The sequence below is a fragment of the Vombatus ursinus genome, unplaced genomic scaffold, assembly GCF_900497805.2.
Source record: "Vombatus ursinus unplaced genomic scaffold, bare-nosed wombat genome assembly UNPS02004863.1, whole genome shotgun sequence".
Lineage (NCBI taxonomy): Eukaryota > Metazoa > Chordata > Mammalia > Diprotodontia > Vombatidae > Vombatus > Vombatus ursinus.
In genome coordinates this window covers 2373-18910 of record NW_020944641.1, presented here as the reverse complement: position 1 = coordinate 18910, position 16538 = coordinate 2373, and the positions used below count along the sequence as shown (strand labels likewise).

General features: G+C 39.2%; 1 protein-coding gene across 1 annotated transcript; it reads left to right on the top strand.

The window, feature by feature from the left end:
• Positions 1 to 344: 344 nt before the first annotated feature.
• On the top strand, positions 345 to 13096 carry LOC114028081 (maltase-glucoamylase, intestinal-like; the record flags this gene model as incomplete). The annotated part of the gene is made up of 8 exons (XM_027842284.1): positions 345 to 429; positions 801 to 857; positions 2393 to 2517; positions 4069 to 4157; positions 5318 to 5367; positions 8217 to 8387; positions 10004 to 10156; positions 12887 to 13096. Coding segments are annotated over 8 exons (940 nt in total), but the record flags the coding sequence as incomplete, so codon positions are not given.
• Positions 13097 to 16538: the final 3442 nt, after the last annotated feature.

Below are 16538 nucleotides of genomic sequence, written 5' to 3'. Positions count from 1 at the left end.
GTGATAGGCTACAATTAGTTTAAAACATTTCCTGAACATCTACATAACAGTAGGAGAAAGCCCTGGGACTAGGAAATAAGCCAGTCACCTTGATATTTCAAATGCACCATGCTTAATATCCTTACCTGTGCCTGATTGAACGAGACCTGGGGGAAGAAGGAAGGACGCAAAGGGAACAGAGGTTGGGAATTTCTTGGATGGAGCCCAAATCCCCTGGAGAGTTGTCAGAATTATGAAGTTACACTCCTTTCTAAGGTCCCTTAGAGCTCCAACTTCAATGATCCTGTGCCCTGAGAGAACGTTGTCCATATTGTTGAATTATGACACCATTTTTTTCTGATCAGATTTTTGGAAGACAGAGAAACGTGGGACATATTCCGTCAATTCTTGTGGGGCCCAGCCTTCTTAATCAGCCCTGTCCTGGAACCTGTGAGTATGGGTTCTCCTGTGCCTATTCAGGATCTAAATTGAAATATAATATTGATTAGCAGAAATGGGTCTGAGTGTGGCCTTCTGCGTGGTAGGGTCTGGTCCTTGTGTTGGCATTGAATTGTTCTGCAGCTTTAAATCATTCTCAATGCTTCAATTTCCTTATCTGTAAAATGCATGATACTCCCACCTACCCTCAAGTCATGGCGTCATTGGAAGACAATCAAGACAAGATAAGTCCATAATGTGTTTGCTTTTGAATACTCTTAAATGTAGTGATTATTAGTCATGTTAATCCCTCTAGGAAATTTTGATCAATTTGTCCATGTATTTATTCCATTAAAAAAACACAACTATCTAATTTATTGTAGAATGCCTGGAATGTGACTGCCTACTTCCCCAATGCCAGCTGGTATGATTATTACACAGTAAGTGTCTTTGATGGGACATAGGAACTCATGCTCCCTCCGTTCCAAATAGTGTGAAAGTTCTGGGTGTGTAATGGAATGCTGGTGGCCAACGTATCCAGTCCTGGAATATTATGAGGATCTCTGTAAGGTTTGCCCCATTCAGCTCTTGGATCGTTGACCCTATTATACTCATCATTAATATTCTTTCAAGTTTTCCTGATCTTAAGTTTAGGTGGCTGGGGCTGACCCAAAGGCAGCTGCCTTCTAAGCACTTTGCACAATACTGAAGGAGATATTGTGAGCTGAGTGCAGTGATTATATCCCATTGAGAAGGGAAACTCTGAAAATGGTCTGAGCCCTTTTAGCTAAGTGGGTCTAGAAATATTAAGCTAGTTTTGGTCAGGTTAGGGCTTCTTTCCTGAATGTAACCACTTTTGACCTATTGCATAGTCTCTGACATATAGTATGTGCCAAATGAATGTTTATTGAGTGATATGACCTTTGTTGCCTCGTCTGTTAATGAGGAAATGAAAAGAGATGGCTTTTAAGGTCCCTTTCAGTCATCCCAGACTGAGAATATTCTCAGAGACTTCAAAGGCATTTTTAATGCTTCAATTAATTTAAAATTAGAATTTATTTTAATTTAATTAATTTAAAGATTCTCTAATGCTGCTTTGTAAATTTTCTATGAAGACTAAGTCCCCATAGGCAAGGGGGAACAATTGTTCCTACTTTCTCCTCCCCCAATGTACTTGATAACCCTGAGTTTTCCTTGAGGAAGAGGCTCAATCTTGATTAGATCCTAAGATCTCCTTTAGCTTGTTCTAGGTATGCAGTCTTTATAAGCTTTTCTCAAGGTGACCTTTTCAAAAGAAGAAATCCAATATCTTTGTCCCATCTTTATCTTCTGTCCTTCCTGGGCACTTAGTTTAGTGAATTGCTTGAGTACCCACCATATTCAAATTCTATAGCGATTTCTGCGGTTGTCCATGTAGAAGTCTGAGGGAGGGTCCCGGCTCAGAGGGAACTCCTAGCTTGAGTTAGAGAGATAGGCTAGGGCTAGTCCCACCGTGAACCTGTACTAAGGAAGACAAGAAAGATCTGTGAAGTACTGTGGTACTTTTGAAGGCTGAAGTGGGCTTTGCTGAACATTGGGTGTAAATTAAAAAGATTTCTTTGAAGAAAGGCAACATTTGATTCAAAATGGAACAAAAGGTTGGAAGGAATAATGCAGAGAGGCCTCAGAAGGATGGATAAGTGAATAAAGATAGTCAAGAAGGGGCAGCTAGGTGGCTAAGTGGATAGAGCTCCAGCCTTGGAGTCAGGAGGATCTGAGTTCATTAGACACTTGATACTTACTAGCTGTGTAACTTTGGGCAAGTCACTTAACCCTGATTGCCCCACCAAAAAAAGCAAAAAAAAAAAAAAATATGGTCAAGAAGTGAGAGGCCATGGTGGGGGACCAAAGGCAGAAACACCTCTTCTCCTCTAAGTTACTCAGCTAGGGTGAGGTGAAGGACTCATTTTTCTCCTGCTCTTCCTCTCAATCATAGGGCTCAGACATTGGAGTGAGGGGACAGTGGAAGAACCTGCCAGCTCCTCTTGACCATATCAATCTACATATCCGTGGGGGCTACATCCTTCCATGGCAAAAACCTGCAAATAACACCCACTATAGGTGAGTGAAGGGAGCAACATCCTTCTTCCTTTTCCAGTGCTTTACTCAGACCCTATTAACTGTCTTCTTTGTCCTTTTCTTGAAAAGTAGTGGATAGAGTCCTGGAGTTGGAGTCAAAAAGACTTGGGTTTGAATTGACTTGTAGCTGTGGGACTTTGGGAAAGTCCCACGAACTTGGAGGGCTTCAGGCCTCTCCTTATACTTACACTTCCTACCTCACTGGAATTATTTTGAGAATGCCAAAAACAATCTAAATCCTAAGAGGTTGCGTAAATGTGAATCATTATCATTTCTTCTGTTGTTTTGTTGTTTTTTTTTGTTTGTTTGTTTTTTCCCTTGCTCCTTACCAAGAGCATCATAAGGATCAGGCTAATTGTGTTGTTTATACAGGAGCTTTCTGGGCATCCTGCATTTTCACTGGCTGTGTCCTCTATGCCTGGAGTGCTCTCCCTCCTCACCTCTGCCTCTTGGCATTTTTTGCCTCCGTGGGACTATGAGCTCCCTGGGAGCAGAGACTTTCTTTTGAAATCCTTTGCACCCTCAGCCCTGAGCAAATGCCTGACTATTGATTAATATATTATGTGAATGCAAGCGCATTGTGATATATTTTATGGGAATACTTCACTATCTACTCCATGACAGATGAAATACAATGAGCCTATCTTGAAAATACAGTTTAAACAATTTGGAAGGCCATGATTCATATTCATTTCTGCTCAATGTATTTCAAGAATCATGGGAAAAACCCTAAAACATAAGTATCCTTTTAAGAGGCATCAGGGATAATCTTTCCACTTTCATGGCCTCTACTCTGATTCAGACCTTTATTACCAATCTCCCAGACTATTACAGTGTCCTCCTTATTGGCCTTCTTGCATCCAGCCTCTCCCCTGTCCAAACCATTCTCTACTTTGTGGCCCAATTGAGAGAACTAAAGTATAATTCTGAGGCCCCTGATCTTGGGCCTCACTGGCTCCCTCTTCGATCAAGTATAAACTCCTCTGTATAATGTATATTCACAATATGGCTCTAGCTTATCTTTCTAAGCTGCTTCCCCATTATTCAACCTCACACACTCTGTATTAACTCAACTGACCTTTTTGTCCACATCCGGATAGTCCATCACACACCTCAGTGGTGGCTTAGTATATAGTCTGTCCCACTTGCCTGGAATGCTTTCTTTTTTTATCTTTACTTCTTGGAACCCCTTAGTTTCCCTCATGGCTCATCTGAAGGTCAACCTCCTATGTAGAGTCTTTCCTGAATTCTGCAATACTTGGTGTTTCAACCCCTTCCCCACAGCCGGCTGAAAGTGTTATGTTTATTTTATATTTACTTATCTGTAAGTATACTACAGTATAATATATGCTGTCATTCCCTCTACCCATCAGGATCTAAGTTCCTTGAATAAAGGAATCATTGCCTTTTTTTCTTTCTTTGAACATCTAGTCACTAACACAGTGACTATTCATAATAGTTGTTTAAGAAAGGCTTGGCAAATAACTTGTCAAGAGAAGGTGGAGGACTGATCATAATTTCTGATGTTTATAGCCGGAAAAATTCCCTGGGACTTATTGTGGCTTTATCTGACAATGGGACAGCCGAAGGAGAGTTTTTCTGGGATGATGGACAGAGTATTGGTAAGTTCTGTTTTCTTAAGTTCAATAGACACCTCTCTCTCTTTCTCTCTGCCTCCTCATTTCCTCTCCTTCATTCTATCCCTCTCTTTCCTCTCATTATTCCTCATCTCCCCAAACCTTTTCCTCTGTCTCTTTCACTAACCTTTTCTTCTGTCCCGTTTCTCTTCTTTTATTTCCTCCTCCTCCTCTATTCTTCTCCTTCTTCCTTCTTCACTTCTTCCCTGTCTCCCTCTTTCATTTCCTCCCTCTCTCCTTCTCTTGTTCCCTCATACCATATCTCTCTCTTCACCTCCCTTGCCCTCTCCATCCCTTGCTCCTTCCTCCTTCGTCTCCCTCTTTCATATTGTCTCTTGACTATGATGTAGCTCTTAAAGGTATTTGGAGGATAGAAAAAGTTGTTGGAAATAAACAGTCCCAGAAAATAAGCCTGCTTTATAAAGTAACAGTTCATCCTATCCAGCATTTGACTAGATACCTTTCCTTGGGAATCAGGAGGACCTGAGTGCAATTTCTACTTTGGACAACCACTGAATGCAGGATCCTAAACAAATCACTTAACCTTTAAGTATCCCAGGCAACTCTCCAACACTTTAAGTTGAAAAGAATGTGCCAGTCTTCACTGGTAGAAGAAGGTCCTAACCAGGAGCTCCATAAACTAATGGAAGCTCAGGCCCACCCTGCTCTCTCTTATTCAGATTTCTAATGATAAGAATTGGAGCCTGTGAATGTGAAAATTAAGGATAAATATGAAAATTAACAATTACAATTTTCTTTTCAGTCACTGACTGCAGTGACTCCAATTGTCTCTGAGCAATGATACACTTGAATGGAGCAAAGAATGGCAATTTCAGTTTTTCCTGTCTTCATGGTCTTAACATTTTACAAATATGAATAATTCATTTCAAATCAATGCCTGTTCTCTAGTATTTTCACACAATTTCAAGAGCTTTAGAATTCTGAGAACCTTTCATGGCACAATGTGTGAGGTGTTGTGTAGTTCTATTGTATTGTGTAAATGTGAGTGTCTTAAGAACACTTGGGGTGGAAGAAGCAGGAAGGCCAAGTGCTTCAAAGGTAGCAAAAAGGCTGTAGTGGGTGTCTTGTATCTCAGGCTGGCCTTGGTAGTTCCTAGTAGAATTCACTCTGTTTTCTTGTTGCAGATACTTATGAAAGGGGGAATTACTATTTCTCAACCTTCTCTGCCAGTCAGGTGAGTATTACTGGTGCCTTTGACTACTTGTTCATTTCCTCAGCACAATTAGTGGCACTGACAGCTGATAAAAATACTATGAAGTAAGGTCTACCTTTTGATAACACTTCTGTGAGCCATGATGTAGGGCCATGACCCATCCTTTTGTCCAAAGCATACAATGACAACTTCCCAAAGAGCTGATTAGAGCATATCATCAACTCAAATTAGAGTTGAGGAAGGACTTCTCAGTAACTTCATCCTAAAGGAGAAGACATGATCCAGTACACCTGGAAGGAGAAAGAACCAGTTGCCATCCCCAATTCCTCCACTCTCGGTCCTCTTTCCCTAACCCTGTCAAGTCATATATTACATCACTTACCTCTTCATTCACTAGACTCTTTTTTCTTCCTCCAATACTTTTTTTTTGTTAGAAAATTTAAACATTTTCCTTGCCCCAGTCTTGTAAGACTTCTCCTATTTTCCATGATCTTTCAGGTATCACTGATGGTAGCTCAGTAATCACTTCTTCTGGTTCTTTGAGGCCCCAGTGATAGAGTTTATCTAGGCCACGTGACTTGAATTCATTAAAGGCTCCTAGGTGTTTTCCACCTGTCACCTTCCTTGTCTTTGGTATTAACCCAGAGTTAGTCATTTGTGTTCTGACACTTCCGGTTAAGTCAAATGCTTTATCCTTTTTTTGACTTTCCCTTTTCTCTCAACATATCTTAAAAGCCAAACAAGATCATTTTTGTTGTCCTCAGATTCTTTTGCCAGCCTCAGCTATATCAGTCCTGATGCTATTTTTACAGAATCATGCTATGTTTTTTATTCATCTTCTCTTACTTTGATCTTCCATACATTTCTTTTCAAAATCTAAGTTGATTGGATAGTTTGCCATGTATCCATATTAGTCTTTTCAGATAAATCCCATTTTTCTTTTTCACTAGAATTATTTCCTTTTAAATCTTCAGAATTTCCTTCTTGACCATCTTCCATCCTTCCTTGGCTGATTTTCTTGAAAGCAATTTAGGAAAGTCAACAGGAAAAAGCATTTACATAGCACCTATGTGCCAGGCACTGCGCTAAGCTCTTTTTGAACCAGTGTCATCTCATTTGATCCTGAACATAACCTTAAGAAGTAGGTGCTGTCATTATCCCCATTTTAGAGTTGAGGAAACTGAGGGAAAGAGAGATTAAGTTTCTTGCTGAAAATCATACAGCTAATTAACTAGTTCCATCATTGCAATATGAATATCATTCTGAGACACCATTTCTTAATTGGCTGTTCAATTCCCAAATTAATTTTTCCCTTCCATAATCCCTGCCTTCACTGGGCAACAATGAGGAGAATACAACTTGTGCCCTCATGAAATTCAGTTTATTTCCCAAGATTTCATGATCATTGACAATACTTTTTAGGTTCTTTCAGGAAGTATCATTGTCGTGGTCACTTGTGACTCACAGATGCAGTTGACATTATATCTCTAGCTCCTACCCTGTAAAGTTTCCTAAAGTCAGAAGTCCTAAGCACTCTGATTCTTTTCGATAGACATCTATAATTCAAGCAGTCCTGTGTAAAAGCATCCTGAGGTCTGGAATGTAGTACATTCTCCTTTTTTTTGCAAAAGTTAGTTCACCTTTAAATAAAAATTTCTGTTAATTTGAGAATCTTCTCAAGCTCCCAAAGGAAAATCAGAGAACATCTCATCCTGTCAAAAAATTTGCTTTAGTTCAAAGTGATGGAATTGTAATGGAGACTTTCTTTTAGACAATGACATCGTTAAGACCAGTTATGCATTTAGTGACTAAAATGTATATATTTGTATGTATGACATGTGTAAATACAAGACAGGAGCTATTAAATGAGACTGTTTAGAGAATGGTTTGTGGGCTCTATCTTGCTAGTTTTATAGTAACATTTCTAAATAGAAAGATGTGTGGACACAGAAAAACATGTATTGCATGTTATAATGGATAAGGGCCATCTGTGAAATAAGAACGATCTGACTTTTGGTTTTGCTTCCGACATATTTTAGTTGTATGGCCATTGACAAGTTATTTAACCTTTCCGTGCCCCAGAGAACTCTTTATGACTGAAAGTTACAGATGAGTTGCTGACCTGGTATAGTTTTCACAGCTGATGTTTTCTAAACCCATGAACTCACATGGCTCATTCCCTTCCACTGCTGTACAGTCTTCTTTCCTTCCTTTCTCCTCACCTGGAGTAAAACAAAGTATGCATATGTTGTAGAGAGATTCACAGACCTTGTCCTTCTGTAGTGACATAAATTTCTATTGGTTTCTTGGTTTGGTTGGACAGAGAAGTTGGATAGAACCAAGACATCACTCAGGAAGCTCATACTTGTACTAAGTAAATGTCTTGGGTTGGTTGCACAGAGAAGTTGGACAGACCTGGACTCATCACTCAGAAAGCTCATACTTCTACAGAGTCAATGTCTAAAGATTCTAGAGAGTGTGCCAGGAACCAAAATCAAATATGGCTGTGTCAAGCCACCAGGGGAACTTATTCCTTGACTTCATGTCAACCACGCTAATGAGCTTACTCATTATTGGTTGGAGAAGAGAAGGATCATGATAGCCTCCATTCTAACACAGCAAGGAATTCCAGTCTTTCCAGCCATCTCCCTGATGGAGCTGCTACTAGTTAGATTTGAAGCAGGAGACACTAGCCATGAGTTAGGACTATTATTCTGCCTCAATCCTAATATGATCTCTTCCTCCAACTGCCAGAGCAGGTAAAATGGGATAATAGCATCTTTGTCTTTTGGGTATCTTGGAGAAGGTAATTGTTACAGAGTTGGAAGTAGGGCAAGATAACATGGGCACTGTCTTTGGATGTCTTTTAGAATCGCCTAGATGTGAAGGTTACGCACATGAACTACAGTGATCCAGATGGCCTAGCATTTGAAGAGATCAAAATCTTTGGGTTGAAACTCAAACCAGCTATAATTTTTGTGACAGAAAATAACATTCCAGTCCAATCTAATGCTGAGATCAAGTATGATCCTGCAACAAAGGTAAATGTTTCCTGAATCATTCTCATTTATTGGACATTTAAGGCAATTAAGTATTCTGCATAACTAGGTTTTCCTGTTTCACACCTTTAAGCATCATCACCCTCTTTATTTTACGTTTTAATTGATGTTTACACAGGAATCTTACTGAAGTTAATTTTAGACATCCTTTGTATACAGAGGATGTCATAGATAATTTAAGATTTTCCTGATTCCTCAAGGTCCCTTTATCCTCTAGGTATAAGTATAGATTTGGAATAAACATGTAGATGTTAGAGGATTTACAACTGAGTGGGCATTAACTTCTTGATTGCCTTCTTGTAAAACAAAACAGTCTCTGTCAAGTACCAAAGTATTACTTTTTCCTCCAAAAATGTCCACAAGCAAATGTCAGCTTACTTTTTCTCCATTTGCCCTTTCGTATGGCTGCTTTTACTTTACATTAATTATTGAATGAAAGGTCAAAATAGCCTTTCTCATGTGTGAAAACCCCAGAAACATGAGACCCACCAGAAATCCTTTTTCTTCACTATTCACTAATAATGATCTCTGTTGACATTAGCAGTGTTAAAGGTAGTATTATTTTTCAATCCCCCAACTGAGGTTACATGTTTGTTTCTTTTTTTTTTATTTTATTTTTAATTAGCAATTGGGGTTAAGTGACTGGTCCAGGGTCACACAGCTAGTAAGTGTCAAGTGTTTGGTCTGAGGCCAGATTTGAACTCAGGTCTTCCTGACTTCAGGGTCGGTGCTCTATCCACTGCGCCACCTAGTGCCCCTACACATTCATTTTCACTTTTCCATTCACTCTTTTGTCTCACTTGCATTGTACTTTAAAGCTGTGTGAACCAGGAATATCCCTCATCATTATACAAATTTGTGGAATGTTCTTTGGAACATTGCTCCTGACAATGCTTTACAAATCCTTTATCACTGTGACAAGATTTCTTCAGAGATGACCTCAAGTGGTTATGTTTTGAAAATCTTCTGACCCCTTGAGATTCCTTTGATGGGCTTCTCAAGTTTTTAATAGGGTCCTCTCCAGATAAAATAGATTTTGAGACAAAAGAATAGCTGGGCTTCCCCTGAGAATGATTAGAACTCCTCCTAATAGCAGCAGGGTAATAGTGGAAGCCTGTCCTTACTGTCTGATTCAAAAGATAACATGTTATTCAATGGATTCTATGAAAGGGCCACAATTATTTTGCTCATTAATTCTCACTGTTCTGTCTAGCCTTCTTAAACAATCTAGCTTTGAAGTAATATCTAAATTTAGAGTAACAGAATCAGAGTTTGAAAAGTAGAAGAATTTAGAGATCCTTTTGTCCAGTTCCTTGTTTATGCAGGAGTGGTTGAGTGAATGATTCATTTTTTTTCAATATAAAGTCAGCTCTTTTCCAAAGAAAGTTTGCTCTGTTATTTTTTTTCATGAAATAAGATATCAGTTACGTGATCGTAGCAGTTTTTAGTTATGATGGGAGAAGGAAGGAAAGGAAAAGCACCAGGAGATTCCATCATAATGGTGATGAAGAGGACCAGTTTTGTTTGTGGTCAAAAGAAAGAGTGATGATTGAAATGGTGACTCTCACTGACTTGCAATATCCTTTCTGATTTGACAGGTCATTGACATCACAGGGCTTCACCTTGAACTGGGCAAGGAATACACAGTGGAATGGTACCCTTACTTCATAGATAAAGAAAAATTTGACTGCTACCCTGATGAAGATGGTGTCAGTGAAGAAAAGTGTCTTTTGCGTGACTGTGTCTGGGAGGTAAGATTTAACACATACAAATACACATGCATACTTACAAAGACTATCAGCTTCTCCCTCTATCCTTTACTTCAAATTTATCATAATAATATGTCCTCCCCGATTTTAATGAGATTAGCTAAGATAAAGAAGGTTAGGCTGAGTTGAGAAGCAAGTCTCTGCTGGGAGAACCAGGAAAGGAACAACCTTGGCAAAGATAGTTCAGTCTTTCCCTGGAAGCTGCTTAAGTACCCCATATGTCTCAATTGTAAGGAAGTTTATCTGTGTGGAAATACTAAGGAGGCAACTAGATAGTACAAAGCAAGTGAGCATCTCTGTAACGTTTTTTTGGTTTGTATATACTTCAAGTTTAGCTAATTAGGTAAGGGTGTAAATGAGGGTAGGGGTTTTTAGTTTTACAAGAACTTATGAAGTCAAGAAAGCTTCACTATCTCTGGGCATATGTGAAATTGGAAGATCTATTCTCCATGCCCAACAAACCCATGGCACTCTAATAGTATGTTGAAATTCACAAGAAAATAGCTGTATACTTTGCTGAATTATCTCCTCTGTGGAATCATGCTCAGGAGTAAATTGTATAGCTTCTGTGACTCATTGTAAGTCTAAGTCATGCCCTTGAGTGGGCACATCCCTGGGATATCAGAGCATTCAGAAAAATGTAAAATACTGAAATGTTACTCACAAATTTCCTTGTGGTCCAGGAATGTATGAAGAATTTTGACTCTTGGTTTTCCCCTCTTATCAGTCTCCTTTGGGGTTCAGAATTAGAAAAGCAGGGGGGACAGACTTCTCTGAGAAGTGGGTGGGAAATGTGGAGGAGAGAAGAAGCCAAAAGAAGACCATGGAAAGAAAGTCACTATGGTGTAATTGAATAAGCATTGGGCCTGGAATCAGAAAAGACCTGCTTCACATCCCAGCTCTGACGTTTACCAGGTCTGGGTTGGGAAAGTCCAATAATGCCTCTTAGCCTCATTTTCCTAATCTGTAAAAGGAGGATAAGAAATCCTGTTACACATATCTCACATGGTAGTTAGCAGGATTAAAGGAGTTATGAATGAAAAACTTTGAAAACTTTTATGAAATACATAAATTATTGTAGTTAATTTTGTTTCTATGGGAAAACAACCTTTCAGGCAAATTTCTACAGTCTCAATGCGCTGACAAAACAATGCATGTCAGGCACTAAAGAAGCTTTTATTAAATGTTTGATAGGTGCATGGCACTGTGCTAATCATCAGGGATACAAAGAAAGGAGGAAAAAAGTCTTTGCCTTCATGATGGTCACATTCCAATTGAGGACACAATAATTAGGTGGAAGGCAATTTAAATGGAAATGCTGTAACTACTTGGCAGAGGTGAGGGGGTAACTGGAAAAAGCCTGCCACAGAAGGTGGACCAAGAGTCAAGTAGAGGGACAGAGGATTGCAGGTGTGGAAGACAGATTAGAGGCATGGAGATGGGATGGAGATGACTGTGATATTAAAGGAACCTCAGTCATGTCATTATAGCTGGATCTTATGGTATTTGAGGAGTAAAGTATAAGTAGACTAGAAATGTAGGAAGAGACTAGGATGTAGAAGGCCTTTAGATAGCAAGAGAAGATGTTATATTTGATCCTAGAGGTAGTAGGGAACCACTGGATTTTAGTGTGAAGTTGGGTGACATGCACAGAGTGATGCTGTAGGAAAGTCACTTTGGCTCCTAATTGGAGAATGTGTTCAAATATAAAGAAAGTTAGGTCAGGGAAACAAAATAGAAGGATATTTCAGGGCAGCTAGATGGCACAGTATATAGAGCAGAGACTTGGACTCAGGAAGATCTGAGTTAAAACCCAGGCTAGGATACTTACTAGCTGTGTGATTCTAAGGATGTCACTTAACTCAGTTTGCCTCAGTTTCCTTATCTGAAAGTGAGCTGAAGAAGGAAATAGCACACCATTTCAGTATCTTTACCAAGAAAACCCCAAATGGGGTCATGAAGAGATGGACACAACTGAAATGACAGAACAGCAACAATAAATTTAAGAAAGAGGAAATATTCGATGTGTTGATCAGTTTTGCTGGGTTTTTTTCTTGTCCCTTTTTTCCCTCCCTTCACTGCTCCATCAAGCTTTCCAATCTTATTTCTTTCTTTCCATCTCCCTTTTCTCTCTTTCTTTTTCCTTCTCAGTTCCTCTTTCTCACTCTCCTTCTTTATCCTTCTCATCTCACTCTCTCTCTACTTTAAAAAAATTGTATTTGTTATAGCGAATGGTTCTGTGGGGGAAAGAGGGGAAATAATGGTGTTGTAAAAAAGAGATATAAATAAACTTTTAAAAAAGGATTTTATAATAGTGTGAGTACAATTTGATGAGAGTCTGTCATAGAGGTGGCTGGGTGAGCAGAGAGAATCTAGAAGAGAAATGGTAAATGGTAAAGAAAGACATCACGAGACTTGGCAACTTCTCTCTCTGGACGCACAATACAATATTGAACATAGAATAACAAAGAAATGACTGAAGAGTATGACCAATGGATAGAGGTTTTGAGTTCTCTGTAGGCACAGAAGCATGAACAAAGCAATGGCTTAAACCTCATCAAACGGCATAGATAAAAGTATTAGGAAGGATTTCCTAAGAATTGAACATTGGAACAAGAATCGAAGGGAATGATTTCAAGGTGGGGCTAGACATGACCTAGTTTTCCTCCAGTTTTGTCATTTTGATGAGTTTCAAATGTTTTTATTTTTCAGCCAGTCAGTTCCCCTGGAGTCCCTTTTTGCTACATCACAGAATATTATTATGCTGCCTCTCATGTTCAGAGTGGACCAGCAGGCCTAACAGCAACTATCTCCCGAATTCAGGGAGCCAGCCACTATCCTTCTACTCCTATAGATCAGCTTCGCTTGGAGGTGACTTTCCATACAAACAACATGCTACAGTTCAAGGTATGTTCAGCTTAGGATGCTTGTTAACAGGGAGGTTTGCAGGAATCAGCAGTATTTATTCAATCGGCAACTCTATCAGCTAGCATTTACTGAGTGGCTACTATGTGCTAGGCAGTGTGCTTAAGCTATGGGAATAAAAGGAAAAGCAAATGCAATTCCAGAGCTCTGGGACCTTACAATATAATGAGTGACGCAACTTGTTAATAAACTCATTTAGTAACTGCTTTGTGCAGGGTACTATCTTCAGTACTGTACTGGGTATGGAAATATTAGAAATCATGGTGGACATGGTATTTTTTTTCTAGCCCTGAGGGTTTAATGATACAACAATAGGCAGGGAAGAGATGATAGAACACTTGCAATAGTAATTTGACATGGAATTCCATGGTTTTATACTCCAACGAGAAATCACACATAAAACCCCATTTTTCTTGAGTGAGGCCATCTTCTTAATCTCTCCTTACCTAAATATCAGTGGGTACCTCATTCGAGAGACAGCTGAAATCTCACTTCTGCTTCATAGATCTTCTGAGAGGCAGTGTACCATAACAGATCCAACACTGGACTTGGAGTCAAGATGTCCACTTAAATCTCTTTCCTGATATTTAGTAGAAGTGTTACTATTGTGAAGCCCCTAAAGTTCAGTTTCTTTATCTGTAAAACGGGGTTGATAATCCTCATAATATTTCCTCGTTTGAATTGCAATTGACCTCCAGTGAGGTAATGTGTATAAAGAGATGTGGAAACTGAAAATTGCCCTATACTTATTATTCACTATTGTTTGTCACCACCTCACCTTTAATTTTTTCAACAGTATTCACTTGAAGTATATTAAATGCCTGCTGTATACCTTGTAGTTTGCTAGGCACTGATTAAGAGAGACAGGAGTGACATAATTTCCATTAAGGAGCTCATAATCTGTTAGTATTACATAGACCAATTAACATCCCCTGTGACCCTACCCTCATGCCCCCAAAATAAAGTTTAATATTTAAATTAGTCTTTTTTGGGGGGGGGGGCTAGACCATGGGGTTAAGTGACTTGCACCGGGTCACACAGTTAGTAAGTGTTACATGTTAGAGGCCAGATTTGAACTAAGGTCCTCCTGACTCCAGGGCCAGTGCTGTATCCACTGTGCCACCTAGCTGCCCCACCTAGCTGCCCCTAAATTAGTCTTTTGAAAGGCTAATCTCGGTAATGTATGCAGCAGAGTAAAACATCAGATTTGGAGGGATATTTTACTAAAATTATCTACCTATGGTAAAATTCATATCCTTGTTTGCTGTGTGGACACATTACAAGATCACGGATTTAGAAGTAGAAAGGACATTAAAGATTACCTGTGGAAGTCACAGATCTTTTGGCCTTAGTTTCATCTGTACAGTGAGATTTGCGTTACAGGATTTCTAACTTTACAAGAATGAATGAATGAAAGAATGAAAGGATACTTATTAAGTATTTACTGTATGCCAAGCACTGGGGCTGCAGACAAAAGTGAGACAGTTCTTACCCTCAGGGACTTACATTCTCATTGTAGTAATGTTTGATGCTCTAAATACTGTATGTTATCTAGTGAGGGTGACAAATACATTGTAGTTCATTGCAGAGCTACTACAGTGGCCTTATTGCCTTCCCATTAAAAGGAAGGGATCGATGTATACTTGAAAAGTAGAAATTGAGTGATAGTACTCCTCTTGCCACGTATGGCTTATTTCAGGAATAAAAGCTAATTGAGCCTCAGAAACCATGGAATCAGGTCAGCATTCATTTGGGAGAATCTGATTCTAAGACCACGAATGATGAGCCCTAAGTTATTTATGGAAACAATGGTTTCTGTTTCCTAGATTAATGATCCCAACAACAAAAGGTATGAAGTCCCAGTGCCCTTAAATATTCCAGTCTCCCCCATCAGCCAACCTGAAAGTCTTCTGTATGAGGTGACCATCAAGGAAAACCCATTTGGAATTGAGATCCGCCGAAAAAGCACAGGCACTGTGATGTAAGTAGTTTTCTGTTTCATATGTATGGGAATAAGTGGGCAATCCGCATTTTGACTTGACCCTGATTTCTGGAATCATAGAATGAGCTACTGGGTTTGGTCTTTGGTCACTAGTTAAAAACTAGTGACCTGGATTCAAGTCTTCAATCTTGAACAAATGCAAATACATAGTATTTCTGGGATATCATGCAAGTGACTTGATATCCCTTGCTTTAATTTCTTAATCCATAAAATGAGGTAATTGGATCAGAGAATGTACAAGGTTCCTTTTAGCTTTCAGTGTTTTGCATGACTACAGTCAAGCATTCTATGATGATGGAATATTCCTGTGGGTGGAAACTTGCATTGTCTCTTCTACTTCCTTATCCAAAATGTGTATAAATTTGTTAAAATATGTAACACCCTTTAGATCCATGCCCTACAAGGGCCAGTGAACCTGTTAGGGAGGAACCTGGATATATTTTAGGACACTCACTTTAAGTTTTTATGGACTTCTGTTTTTGTCAGTTTCTTCATCAAAAAAATTTTTTTTAACTATGTATGATATGCGTCCTTTGGAGAAAGTTAAAAAAAAAGATTTTTTTTTCATACTACCAAATATAAGATCTTGAAAAATCACTCTGCATTATTATTTCTCATGACAAAAAATGTGAAAATCATTCACCAGATATGGGGAAGACAACTGTATTATGTCCGGTATAGAATAGAGTGAGAATAAGCAGTGTACACGACCAGATGCAGGGAAGACCTAGACCATATACTCGTGGAGTTTCTTCCAAATGGAAGTATAACTTGATGAAAGACCAATCGTTTCATAACCCAGGGAGAGAAAGCCAAACTTGGAACAATTGATCCCAATAAGGTAACAACAGTAATATACAGGTTCTTCCCAGGTACCATTTTCTCGGGCCTCAACTTTACCAGAAGCTTAAATTAATTCCCCAGAGGTCCTAGTGTTTACTGCATGTTGTTAAGTTTAATCTGTTCTCAAAAGACCAATGTGAGATTCCCACAGAAAAACAGCTGGTCTACCCTAATTAAGCCGGAGAGGGGTGATGTGGGGTAGGGAAAAGCAGGAAGTGCCAAGGAAGGGAGCTGGATAGATGAGTAGATGTAATTAGATTTGAATTTGAGGGATTAGGATATTTAATAAATCAATCTATAATAGTAACAACAACAAACATTAATATAGTGCCTACTCTGTGCCAGCAATTGTGCTAAGCATTTTGCAATTCTTTTTTTCTTTTGGCCCTTACAACAACCCTTATAGGTAGGTGCTATTATTACCCCCATTTTACAGGTGAGGAAACTGAGGTAAACAGAATGTCTTGCCCATGGTCACAGAGCTAGTTAGTGCCAGAAGTCAGATTTGAACTCAGGGTTTCCTGACTCGAGGCCAGGCATTCCATACATTGTGCCATCTCACTGCCAGGTCTGTCAAAAATCCACTGCACCACC